Source organism: Phyllostomus hastatus, unplaced genomic scaffold (assembly GCF_019186645.2).
Source record: "Phyllostomus hastatus isolate PE091 unplaced genomic scaffold, TTU_PhHast_1.1 phas_scaffold_129, whole genome shotgun sequence".
In the NCBI taxonomy this organism is placed as follows: domain Eukaryota; kingdom Metazoa; phylum Chordata; class Mammalia; order Chiroptera; family Phyllostomidae; genus Phyllostomus; species Phyllostomus hastatus.
The window spans coordinates 14,659,240-14,671,489 of record NW_025334009.1 but is presented as its reverse complement, the minus strand read 5'-3'; the positions used below and the strand labels follow the sequence as shown (position 1 = coordinate 14,671,489).

Below are 12,250 nucleotides of genomic sequence, written 5' to 3'. Positions count from 1 at the left end.
TATGTGTGTGGAAGATCTCTGAGAGGACACACCAGAACCTGCTAACATGGCTTTCAGGGGTGGCAGAAAAGCGCACTATGGCTGGAGCACAAAAAGGGAGACTTTTCACCAAATACTTGTGTACTTTTTTTTCTTTTAAGATTTTATTTATTTATTTTTAGAGAGGGAAGGGAGGGAGAAAGAGAGAGAGAGACAAACATCAATGTGCGGTTGCTGGGGGCTGTGGCCTGCAACCCAGGCATGTGCCCTGACTGGGAATCGAACCTGCGACACTTTGGTCTGCAGCCCGCACTCAATCCACCGAGCTACACCAGCCAGGGCCTACTTTTTCTTTTTGAATAACGTGAATCTATGCCTCTTCAAAATGTTAAATTACAAGTATACCTTTCAGAAAGACAGGGTTTGGAAAGTACTAAAGGAACTCCACATACGCTAAAGAAAACTACTGGTGATGTGTAACTAAAATAGACCTCTGAATTCCACCACTGAAATTCTGCATCACCAGCAAGTCTCAAGGAAGTTTCTGATTGGACCTCTTCAGGTCACCTGACAATCCCTGGACCAGTCATGGGCATGGACTGTAGTAGGGAAACACATCGCACCACTGGCAGCCCCAGAGGGATTTCACAGAATTGGAAAGTAGTAATTCCTCCAAAGCTATCAGTTCAACAAGTCAGCCTTGGGGATAAGTAAATAAGTGGGCATGATACAGCCCTGCCCCTGTGGAGATGATGCCTTATTAAAGAAGAAGTACAAGGTCAGAGAGTATACAGGTTTTAAGATTTTTAACATGGAGGACTTCCAGCAAGATGGAGGAATAGGTGGACGCACCGTACCTCCTTGCACAACCAAGATTAAAACAACAATAATTTACAGATAGAATAACACTCAGAACTGATAGAGGATTTATCTGAATGGAAGTCAGACAGCCAAGGAGTTGAAGTAGACCCGTACATCCAGACTGGTAGGAGAAGACGAGCCGGGCAGGTGCGGGGCTGGTGCGGGCCGGCGGCGCGCGGAGGTCGGGGAAAATTTGGCGTGAAATCGGCGTGGCAGCCATCCGGGGCGCAAGAACGCAGCGGTGATCCCTGAGTGCACAAGCTGCGGCTGGCGGACCCAGTGAAGCAGCGATTGTGGACCAGGGCAGAGCTCGCAGCCCAGGATCCCAGAGAAGGGTCTGAGCCCAGGAGAACGGAACTACCGCCATTGTTCCCTCCCGTCCCCACCCCCACATATAACGTCACAATCTAGCGACTGGGGTGCCCAGCCCCGGTGAACACCTAAGGCTCCGCCCCCCACCATAACAGGAGTGACCAGACCAAAAAAAAAGAGAGAGATGGCTCAAATAGAAGAACAAATCAGTGCCCCAGAACTCATCCTTTTGAGCGACCAAGAAATAGCCAATCTATCAGATGCGCAGTTCAAAACACTGGTGATCAGAAAGCTCATGGAATTGGTTGATTTTGGGTGCAATTTAGATGAAAGGATGCAGGTTACTGTAAAAGAGATGAAGCAAGATACACGGAGGAGAGCCAATAGTGAAAGGAAGGAATCTGAGTCTCAATACAGTGGACCAGAAGGAAGATAGAATCAGCCAAGCAGGAAAGCATGATGAAATAAGGATTCAAAAAATCGAGGAAAACCTTAAGAGCATCCAGGACACCTTTAAACATTCCAACATCCGAATTATAGGGGTACCAGAATGGTAAGGGGAAAAGCAACAAATTGAGCACGTATTTGAACAAATAATAAAGGAGAACTTCCCCATTCTGGCAAAGGAAATAGACTTCCAGGAAATCCAGGAAGCTCAGAGAGCCCCAAAGAAGTTGGACCCAAGAAGAAACACACCAAGGCACATCATAATTACATTAGCCAAGGTAAAAACGAAGGAGAGAATCCTAGAAGCAGCAAGAGATAAGGGGGACAGTAACCCACAAAGGAGTTCCCATCAGACTGTCAGCTGATTTCTCCAAAGAGACCTTACAGGCAAGAAGGGGCTGGAAAGAAATATTCCAAGTCATGAAAGACAAGGACCTACATCCCAGATTGCTCTACCCAGCAAAGCTCTCATTTAGAATGGAAGAGCAGATAAAGTGCTTCTCAGATAAGGTCAAGTTAAAGGAGTTCATCATCACCAAGCCCTTATTTTATGAAATGCTAAAGGGACTTATCTAAGAACAGAAGATAAAGAAAAGACATGTATAGTAAAAGGTCAGCAAACTCACAATTATTAACAACCACACCTAAAGCAAAACCAAAAGAAACTAAGTAAACAAGTCGAACAGGAACAGAACCACAGAAATGGAGATTACATGGAGGGTTAGCAACAGGGGAGTGGAAGGAGGAGAGAGGGGGAAAAGGTACAGAGAATAAGCATAGATTGTAGGTTGAAAATAGATAGGGGGAGGGTAAGAATAGTATGGGAAATGTAGAAGCTAAAGAACTCATAAGTATGACACATGGAAATGAACTAAAGGGGGGAAACGTGGGTGGGAGAGGGGGTACAGGGTGGAGGGGAGAGAAGGGGGGAAATGGGACAACTCTAATAGCATAATCAATAAAATATAATTTTTTAAAAAAAGGACACATAGACAAAACCAACGGGAGGTAGGATCGAGGGTGGGAGGTAGGGATGGATGGGGTAGGGGGAGTGGTGGTGGGGGCATATGGAGACAACTGTACTTGAACAACAGTACAATAATATAAAATAAAAGTCCTAAACTCAGAAAAAAAAAAGATTTTTAACATGGAGAATTTGTTCCAAATGACATACTCACCAGCAGCACGTAAGAGAGCCCACCGCCCCACATGCTGTCGGAGTAACTGAGACTGAAATTACACCCACTCTCAGGATGGGGTGGCTCTGGGACACTGCCTCCGATGAAGGCCACTTCATTGTGTCCAGTAGGCAGAACGTAACCACGAGTGATAGTGGTGTTTAGTCAACTCAGTGGTTTCTGGTCATCCTTTCTCCTTCAAAACAGTCCAGTTAAGTGATGGACTGTCCAGGGAAACGTGTGATATTATCTAGGAATTGAGTAAACTCGTTTGATGGGTAAGAGTTCAGCTGTCTCGCTGTTCTCAGCGGCAAGGCGAGGGTATTTAACAGCCCCTCCGAAAGCGCCCGTGGGCCCCGAGGACTGCAGCAAACCGGCCTTTTGATCTAAAGTTACAGTGTGTATGGTCTAGCCCCGGGTCTTGTACAGCAGGTGGCCCTGGCGGCTGCCACGCTGGGAGAGACAGATGGGGTCAGGCTGGTTCGGGGTCTGAAGGGGGGTTTGTTTTGGTCCCTGGGTTTTTAGGTTAATCCAATGGCTGGACCTCTGTTAATTGGGAGGCCTACCCTGCCTGGGAGGGCAAAACAAGGATGCGAAGGGTTGGGGAGGGCTCCCGAGAAGATGTTTCAGAGGTTGCCTGCCCACCGCTAAGCGTTCTGTACAGCCAGTGAGCAAAATACTATGAAGTCTCACAATGGAAAAAGCTGTAGCCTGTGGTCAACGCAAGAAACAGCAACTACAAAAATGACCTGTGTTAATAGCCAGTTGGAGGGAAAGTGGAGATTTTAATCTTCACAAAATGCTATAAAGGTGATCCTGCCGGTATAAAGGGGCCTGGAGGTATAAAATCTCGTTTTCTGAACTGAGTTGTTCCACCTCGGTGGGAGGAGTAAAAAACTCCCTGCTTCATTCATGAGGGACTGAGGCATGTGTGCCCTGGACAGAAAACCCCACGAGTCTGAGGTTTCTTCTGATGCTGCCAGGACCCAACCGTGGGCACGTGGCTGGTCCCACAGACGCCTTCCGCATTTGCGCCCCGGCCCACGATGCAGTTTCTCCCCATTTGCTGCCTATCAGACACAGGCCCGGCAAGGAGTAAGCGGGCTTCCTTGCCCCGAAGCCCTCCATCAAAACCAACTCTCCCTTGTCTCTCTTCAGAGTCACAGTGCATTCCCTTTCCTCTCTCCCTAGCATTTAGGTAGATGTGTTTGGATGGTTGTCAGTGACCTGCACGCTCGTTTATGTTGAGTGTTTCACCCTCACACCCACCTCTGGTCAGTACGTGCTCGTAGACATACACTCTCTGGTTCGATGAAGGGGTGAGGTGAGGGAAGGCTGCAGCCCAGAGAGGCCCGGGCTGAGGAACTGCACCTGTCATCTCAGAACCTTGGCCTGGTGCAGGCCAGGCCTTGTTTTGTGGGGGCTGGAAGGGAGAGAAGCTGCTGGCCGGTGCTGTGGCTCTCCTCTAGGAAAAGACAGCACGTTGCCTAAGCAAATAATTTTATTTGACCAAATTGTACCGTTTCAGTCCTTAAGAATGAAGACATTGGATAGGCTTAGTGGTGCTCATATTTCTGTACCTCCAGCCTTTTAAGCTTGAATTCCCATAGTTGACGTTGGAAACTTGCAGGCTACAGCACTGGCCTGTGACTTTGGAAAACGAATGGGCGGCAGGTTCTACTCTGAGTGCCGCTGCGTCTGTGGCGGAAAGCACCGCAGACTTGGCTGGATGGGCGCGGTGCGGGATCAGGAGGGCCCAACCACCCATCTCAAAACAGAATCTAGCCAGGGGGCAGAAGAACCCCAGGCAGGTGAAAAGCAAGCGGAGAGAAAAGCTTTCTCCTCGGAAGAACTCATTATGGATTAGGCAAGGGAAATAGTTAAAAAATCACATGTCTAGTTTTACTGGTAGGGGGTCAAGACAAAGGCATCTGAGAGCCATCAGAGCAGAACTCGTGGTCCCTAGGAGGCCATGTGGGAATGAGCTTGAGTAAGTTGGCTAACTTGTCGTGTGTAGGCTGACATCCTCTTTGTTTGTTTGTTTGTTTGTTTGTTTGTTTGTTTTAACTTGGAGTTTGTATCTTACGCTGCTGGTTTCATGAGTGTCTTTTTGTTCCGAGCACAGGCGGCTTCGATGATCCACCCTAAAGAGGTGCCCCCTGAAGCCATCTTACTGGCCGTCTACCTCGAACTGCAGAATGGTAAGGGGCTCTTCCCTTTGACACTGAAACTTTGCCTTCCTTGAAGATACCACCCATCAAGTTCTTCTGAACAAAAATGGAGCTAGGGGATTTTTGGTATCTTACAAATTCCTACTTCTTGCAAGTTAGGCATATTTCCTTCTACCTGTGAAAATGCAGAATAGCATAACTTCCGGACAGCTATGATTAGCCCCTACTGATGGACCTTTCTCCTGGGCAGCCAACTGACTCTAACTGAGATCCGTGAGTCAGACCACCAGCTGCTCTGAGTTGTACACCTGAGCATTTTGAATGCACATAATGACTTTTACACCAAGCCAGTTTTTGCTGGGAGTTATTTATCCAAACCTAAATCCTGGTTATACGTCTGGAGCATATACAAACTCCAAGACGTGGCTCCCTGGGAGAAAGGCTGTGGGTCCCACACAAGAGACAGCGTGAAGTGGGAGAGAGATGGGGATGGGAGAAATCAGAAGAGACAGGAATAGTGAGAGTTGAAAGTCACTCCTTGTGGCTCATGGGAAGGAATCCTTAAAAGGCTCCCCTCTTTATAGGTGAAGAAGGAGCGTTAAGTGTGTGTCACCCGGCAGGCCTTGGCCTCTAGATCCCTTCCTTGCATTCTACCTGTAGATAGGGTTTACCCTGGGCTAGACCTTAGAATCACTGGCGGGGTGGCGGGGGGGGGGGGGTTAAAAAAATCCCACCGCCCATGCCACACCCGAGATCTCCTACATCAGAATCTGTGGGGTTGGGAAGGAGGCCTTGGGTGGTTCCAGGGTACAGCAAATGTGCTGATCACTTCTCTTCCAGGACACCTTTTACCTCCCTTGCAGGATTCTGACGGCTTGCCCTGTGTGTGGTGGTGATGTTGTGTGCTGCTTTTTTTAATGGGAAGTGTTCTTGCAGGTAACACCCAGCTAGCCTTACAGATCATCAAAAGGAATCAGCTGCTCCCTACAGTGAAAACACTCTCGGAGATGAGAAAGAAGCCAGTGTTCCAGCCTGTCCACCCGCTCCAGCCCATCCAAATGCCGGCTTTCACTGTACAGCGGAAGTGATACTTTGCTCTTGGAAAACTACTACCTGAGACCCAGGGGAATATCTATGGGCCTTTTTAGTTGTATCGCAGCAAAATGAATAAAAGACAGATGGTGAAGGGTGCGAGTCTAAAGATACAATTTGAAATGATTCTAACCCCTGATTATTTTTGCCAGAAAGTTACTTAAAATTAAGGATTCACAAATTAATTTTCATCTGTTTTTCTTTAATCTTTGGAGCGATTATGTAATGTCTGTGTCATAGGCAATTAAATCATGGTCTTATCAGAACAGCCTCATATAACATATTTTGTCTTTCTTGCAACTGTTAAGAGTGTTTTGGCATCTGAGACTTAGTGTTAAAGTTTGTAAAATCGAGAGAACATCAGCCACAGATGAGGAGCCTTCCAGAAGCTGACCCAGAGGCAGAGGGGAGGAGAAGTTAATGTACTTTATACCTAGTTATGAATAAAAGGACCATAAAATGCATATGAAACCCATAGGGCTAGTAACATTGACCAAAAGAAGAGATTACTGATCTGATAGGAATCCGTTTGCTTAAAACTCACAAATGAAGACAAACAAGGGTCGAGGCACCGGTCCAGTGTCGCCCTCCTGCACCCTCGTGCAGAAGCATTGATCCTGGAGTCTGTTAGCAAGTTGTTCAAGGTTTATTGCTAACCCCTTTGCAAATGCAAACAAAAATTTAAAAGCTTCTCTCCAAGAGATAGGTTTGTGTACCAGGATTGACGTGGCCACAATTTGTGCATTGGGTCAAATACTAACTTTAGGTTCAGGGGGCGGGGGTGAGTCATACAGACTTGCTTTAGAAAAATTGGGTGACCTCCCACTTAAAATCATGTTTGGTAGATTCATCAAAGCTGGCCATTTAGTATCTCTTGCTGTTTACATCTCTTTAGCTCCCAGATTTGGAAACCCAGTGTAACAGTAACACACTAGCTGAATGTGATTTCTGGGTTTCATCACTGGAGAGGGGAGTGTTTGCATAGCACACGATTTTTCCAGAACTTTATCTGAATTACTCTGGCTAAAGTCAAACGGAGTTTATAGGGCTGTGCCCCAGAACTGAGGACTCATAGTGTACTAGACGTTGCGCACAAATTACTCAGACACGGAGGCGGGGTTCTTCCTTCACGGAAAGGTGGGATGGGTGTGCGTACGGCTTCTCTTGCTCTTTTGTCACGTTGCCGTTAAACACAGAAGAGATTCTTTCCAGGTAGGCGCAGAATACAGGCTTTAGCTTGCTTGGGCCTCTGGAAGCCTTTTCCAGATGAGATGAGGCCCCTTAAGCTGGTCCAAGTCTGCAGCTCCTGCTTTCCCGAGCCAGACGAGCCCCAGCGCCGTGGGACCCACTCCTCTGCTGCAGGACGGTAGCAGCCGGTGCGTTTTCTGGAGAGAGAGCCCACAGACCTCACGTTGCCGGGACCCCAAAGATCTCAGTTTGTGAAGTGGGAAGAGGCTTGTGATTATACTGGAGGATAATACCCCTTGGGAAAAATCTCAAGAAATCAGAACATCCCCTGCTTGCTGGTTGGTGTGTGGGAAGGCAGGAATCACTATGGCCCCGTGTTGCTGTGTTAAATGAGACTACATTTGGCTCCATGGAGCAGAAAATGCATCCGTGGTTTAGAGGATGCGTGTTTTCCTCTCACGTGAGAAGGGCGTCTGTGGGCAGCTGCCTGCCGACCTGGGTTGCAGTTCTCAGTGATGCCATCAGGGACTCGGCCATATCTTTCCACGTGACTCGGCATTTGGGCTTTTGTCCTCATGGTCACGAGATGTTCCAGCATTACACCCACATGGAAGGCAAGAAGAAGAGGGCAAAGGCAACCTACCTGGATGGGAGACTGTCGGGACAAAGCTTTCCCAGAAAACTGCAGCAGACCTCGGCTTATGTCACCATTATCAGATGAAGTCATGCAGCCATCCGTGGCTGCAGGGGAGGCTGGGAAAGAAGTCACCACCAGTGATTGTGGTAGCTGCTGGGGCAGCCCAGTTAAATGTTTCCCCAGCCGGAGAACTCGATCTGATACCTTGTGTCAGATTAAGATTCCAGCAGCCCAGCTTTGCCTTCCACAGCCCACGCTTGGCAGATTCCAGCCCCGTAAACCGTCAGCTCTTCACCTCTGTGATTGTTACTGGTTCCATCAGCCAGGATGCTTCTCCCCTATTTGTCCTGCCACCATTTGTTTTTGTTTGTTTGTTTTTTTTTAATGATTTTAGAGGAAAGGAAGGAGAGAAAAACAATAATCAATGTGTCCCACTTATTTACGCATTCATGGGCTGATTCACATATGTGCCCTAACTGAGGATTGAACCCACAATCTCACTGTTACTAGGATGGTGCACTAACCAACTGAGCTACTCGGCCAGGCCAGCTACTCAGCCAGGCCTTCTATTCCTATATGTTAACACCACCTACTAACTGAGGTAATTCTAAATCTGCTAAAAGGTTTTAAATGCCATTTCCCTAGTGTTTTTCCTGGTTGTCCCCAATTTCTGCACGCCCCCCCCCCCCGCCCCCGTGTGTGTCTCCTGATTATAACTTTTCTTCTCTGGTATGTGGTTTTCTGTAGTCTCAGACCTGCGGGTGCTGTAGGCATTAACCTCAAAGGATGGCATCTTATTTTACGGGGATGTGAGTTCTGAGAAGAGCCCCGTGGAAGCTCCACCGCCCCATTCAGCTGCAAAATGGGGCAAAATTCACTGCAGGGATCCCTTTACAGACCCAGTGAGACTGTGACCACAGGTGTCCCCCGAACTGCAGAGTGTGAGCCCTTGGAAGAGCTGGGGCTGTCCTCCATTTGCCCCCTGGTTCCTACCACATAGGAGTGGCTCTGCCCTAGCCACTTCCTTGACTGGTATCTAAGTGTTTCCCAATGCCCTGCCACCGCCCTGCTCAGGGACACTGCTCAGTGTCTGCCACCTCTGTCATCACAACATACCCTAATATTCCCAGCAGTCACAGTCCGTTGTCTGACGAGTTAGCTAGGAGCTCTGCCCCCGACTCCACCCGAGTGACTTAGAGCAAGGGCTGGGATCACTCTTGAAGTTCTCCGACCTGTTTGCAGGAGGAGGGTGCCTTTCCTCAAGGCCCAGTGTGGGGGTTAAACGAGATGATGCCGGCGAAGCACACCATTTAGTGCAGGAGAGCTCACTTACTGTCTAGGTGCCTGCAGGACCCGCTCAGTCCAGTCACCCTCTGCCCTTCCCCTCAGTGGTACCCACTCCCAGCCATTCCCCTTCTTGGAAGCCGCCACCTAGAGAGAAGTGACGATGTCTCAGGCACTGGAGCCAGGCTTTTCGACTCCAAATCTGGGTTCTCTCACCAGGACAAGGTTGAAGGGAACAGGTTGTTTCGCTTCTTTGTGCCTCAGTTTCTTCATTTGTAAAACGATGTTAATACTACCGACCTCACGGGGTTGGTTTAAGGATGTGGCCATCTCTGCTATTGCTGGATGAGCCTGGAATTCCATCGGTTCGAAAAGAAACCGTCATTTTCACTGTGTCAGATGAAGGATGTCAAAGCAGAGACCGTTTCCCGACCCACTGACGCTGTGGAAGGCTGCACTGTGGGTGGGGGTGGGGGTAGCAGGGAGTGGGGGACTCGGAGGTAATCACGTTGGATACGTGCAGTGTCCAGTTCAGTCCACACCGGCGCCCTCTGTCTCACCCCATTCCTGCCTCGCTGGGCCCTTCTCCTGTGAAGACAAGAGGCCCTCGGTCTCCCAGCTTCCCGCCCCTTCTGCCCAATTCTTGTCACCCCCTGACTCCCTGCAGCAGCTCTGACTGGCCCCCAGGGCTCAGAGCTTCAAGGTCTTTCCATGGTACCCGCTTCCTTCTCCTACTTAGCTCCTCTGGGTCCCTCCCTTGCACCCCATGTGACCCAAACTGGATTCTCTGCCACCTCCCCAAAGGAGTCACCATTTCTCAGCACCAGGGCTCCGCTGCAGTCTCCCCCACTCCTTAGAACTTTCTTCCAGTTTCACTGTGTCCACATCTGCACGCTCTCATACCACCTGTCCGTGTTCCCGACAGCAAGGAGATCCCTCTTCTGCCCCAGCTCCTCCCAAGGGCCCTTCTGGGCAGGGGAGCTTGCTTGCTGAGGCCCCTGGTAACTCAGGGAGGCTGCAGGCAGAGTCTATGTCCTGTTCTTTATCCGTTGTGTTTTCCTCCTTCCTGGATTGCCAGTACTTCGAAGACAGGGCCGCTGGTTACTATACAGTGTGTGGATGGTTCTGTATGAGCAAGAAAAAATCTGCTGAACACAATTTTTGATGATGTGCTTGTCCCAGGCCTGTCAATGTGTCGGGAGCTGCTTGCCAGGTTGGGATGGCCTATTAACATAATCCCCAGGTTCACGGGGCCTCCGCATCCTTGACCCTCTGAGCCTTATCAAGTGTTAGTTAAACAGTGGCCCGGCACAGGTGGGTTGCTGGTGGGACTCCGAGGTCCGCCTAAAGGAACCAGATCCATACATGCACCGAGCAGGCAATATACACACTCAGGTTCTGCCGCAGGAGTAGGGATGCCGCGGGAGGAGGCAGCGAAGTTCATTAGCCCCCTCATTTGGGGCAAAGGGGATCCGTGTGGTGACAAACAATTGTCCGGGAGGATTTAGGAGGCTTTGGCCAAGTGTCCCTGTGGGCCCCAAGCCTCGTCCTAATCCGGTCCACATTTCAGACTACTTAGGATCGCATTAAATGTCAAAGCCGGCGTTTAGGGAAATATCTACATTTCGTATGCATCGCCCGGGTCAAAAGAAAAGCTGAAGCGAACCTTCGAGCACTTAGCTGGAGAAGCGCTCTGTGTGGTCCGGAGTGTGAATGGGGAGAGGGGGGCGGCGCCCTCGCGGCCTCTCGGCCCAGGAATGCGGGCTTTTCACATGTAGAAAATGCTAATGCTTTGTTCCAGCCTCGGCCTCCCGGAGGCTCGGAGGCGCCCGGCCGGATTGTCACAGCTGCATTTGCATGTGAGCGGCCCCTTGTCCCCGTCCCCACCCCCATCTCTCCCCTCCCCCACCCCGGCTTCCCTGGGGGACTTTCTGGGGCAGATGGAAAGGCGGTCTGCAAGGTCCTCTGCCCCCATTAATCCCCGCCGAAGCCACAGGTACTATTTGGGAACTTTCTGAAGAGCTTTCCCCTGAGGTACCAGGCAGGTGAATTGTGTTTTACGCGGATGTCGAGATGTGATTAAACACTGTCGATTATTTTATATAAAACAACTTACTCTGTCTCGGAAGATCAAAGCGTTGGCTGTCCAGTTGCACATTTACGTGGGAAGAGCCCTGCGATTGATGTGACCCTTTGCAGGGACTGCAAACCAGCCAGTACGTGGTCCGTGCTCAGAGTGGGCAGCGGAGAGGCCGCCGGTGGGGCCGGGCGGGGGGGGGGCGTGAGGAGGGAGACACGCAGCCCGAAGGGTTAAGGGGCGGCGCGGGTGCAGATGCGCGGACTTGGAGGGGCCGTCCCGGCGGTGGGCAGCGCCTGGCGCGCTTGGTCTGCGGACGCTGCGCGTGGACCTGGGGACCCAGAGCGCCACCTACCGCGACGCGGCCCGCCGCTTCGTGGACGAGCCCGGGAAGACCCGGGTTACTGTCAGGCTCGCAGCGCCCCATCTCCCCAGCAGGGCGCCGCATTTAGGAGCTTGGGAGCCCCCGCCCCGGGCGGAGGGAGGGGTGCAGTGCTGGGACCCAGCGTGGCCCAGCGCCGACCTGTCCCTCTGGCGGACCGCCAGGGGGGCCCGAAGATGCAGGCGGAAGAGCGCATCCCGCCCAACAAAAAAGTAGTGCTGTTTCCTTCCATGATTGTGGCGTTTATTTGATTACTTTCCTTTCTTTTCATTTTGCTTATTTCCCCTTATTTGTTTAGTTAGTTTTTATTTATTTTACTTTAGTTATTTCCTTTTATTTAGTTTTTATTTCGTTTATTCTATTTTGTTATTTTATTTGATTTATTTCATTTCACATTCGTTTCACTAATTTTTCATTAATTTCGTTTTTATTTGCTCTACTTCATTAATTCATTTTTAATTTCATGTTATTCACTTAATCTCATTATTTACTTTATTTCGATTGTTTTATTTTATATAGTTTACTTTATTTGTGGGTGAAGGAAAGACAGCTATTCTGAGGCTGATATATGTTTCTGTCTCTGAGTCCTGAGTGAAAACAAATAATATCAGCTAATTATTCAGGTGTCAATAGACCGAAAGT

General features: G+C 49.6%; 1 protein-coding gene across 2 annotated transcripts in view; it reads left to right on the top strand.

Annotated features, from left to right (window-relative positions):
* The window catches only part of CNOT10 (CCR4-NOT transcription complex subunit 10), a 61,968-nt gene extending 55,649 nt beyond the window's left edge, over positions 1-6,319 (top strand). For both annotated transcript variants that reach the window (XM_045856820.1, XM_045856819.1), the window contains exons 18-19: positions 4,903-4,978; positions 5,885-6,319. In XM_045856820.1, coding sequence (XP_045712776.1) covers positions 4,903-4,978; positions 5,885-6,036 — 228 coding nt within the window. In that variant the 3' untranslated portion in view covers positions 6,037-6,319. The remainder of the gene's footprint in view (positions 1-4,902; positions 4,979-5,884) is intronic.
* Positions 6,320-12,250: the final 5,931 nt, after the last annotated feature.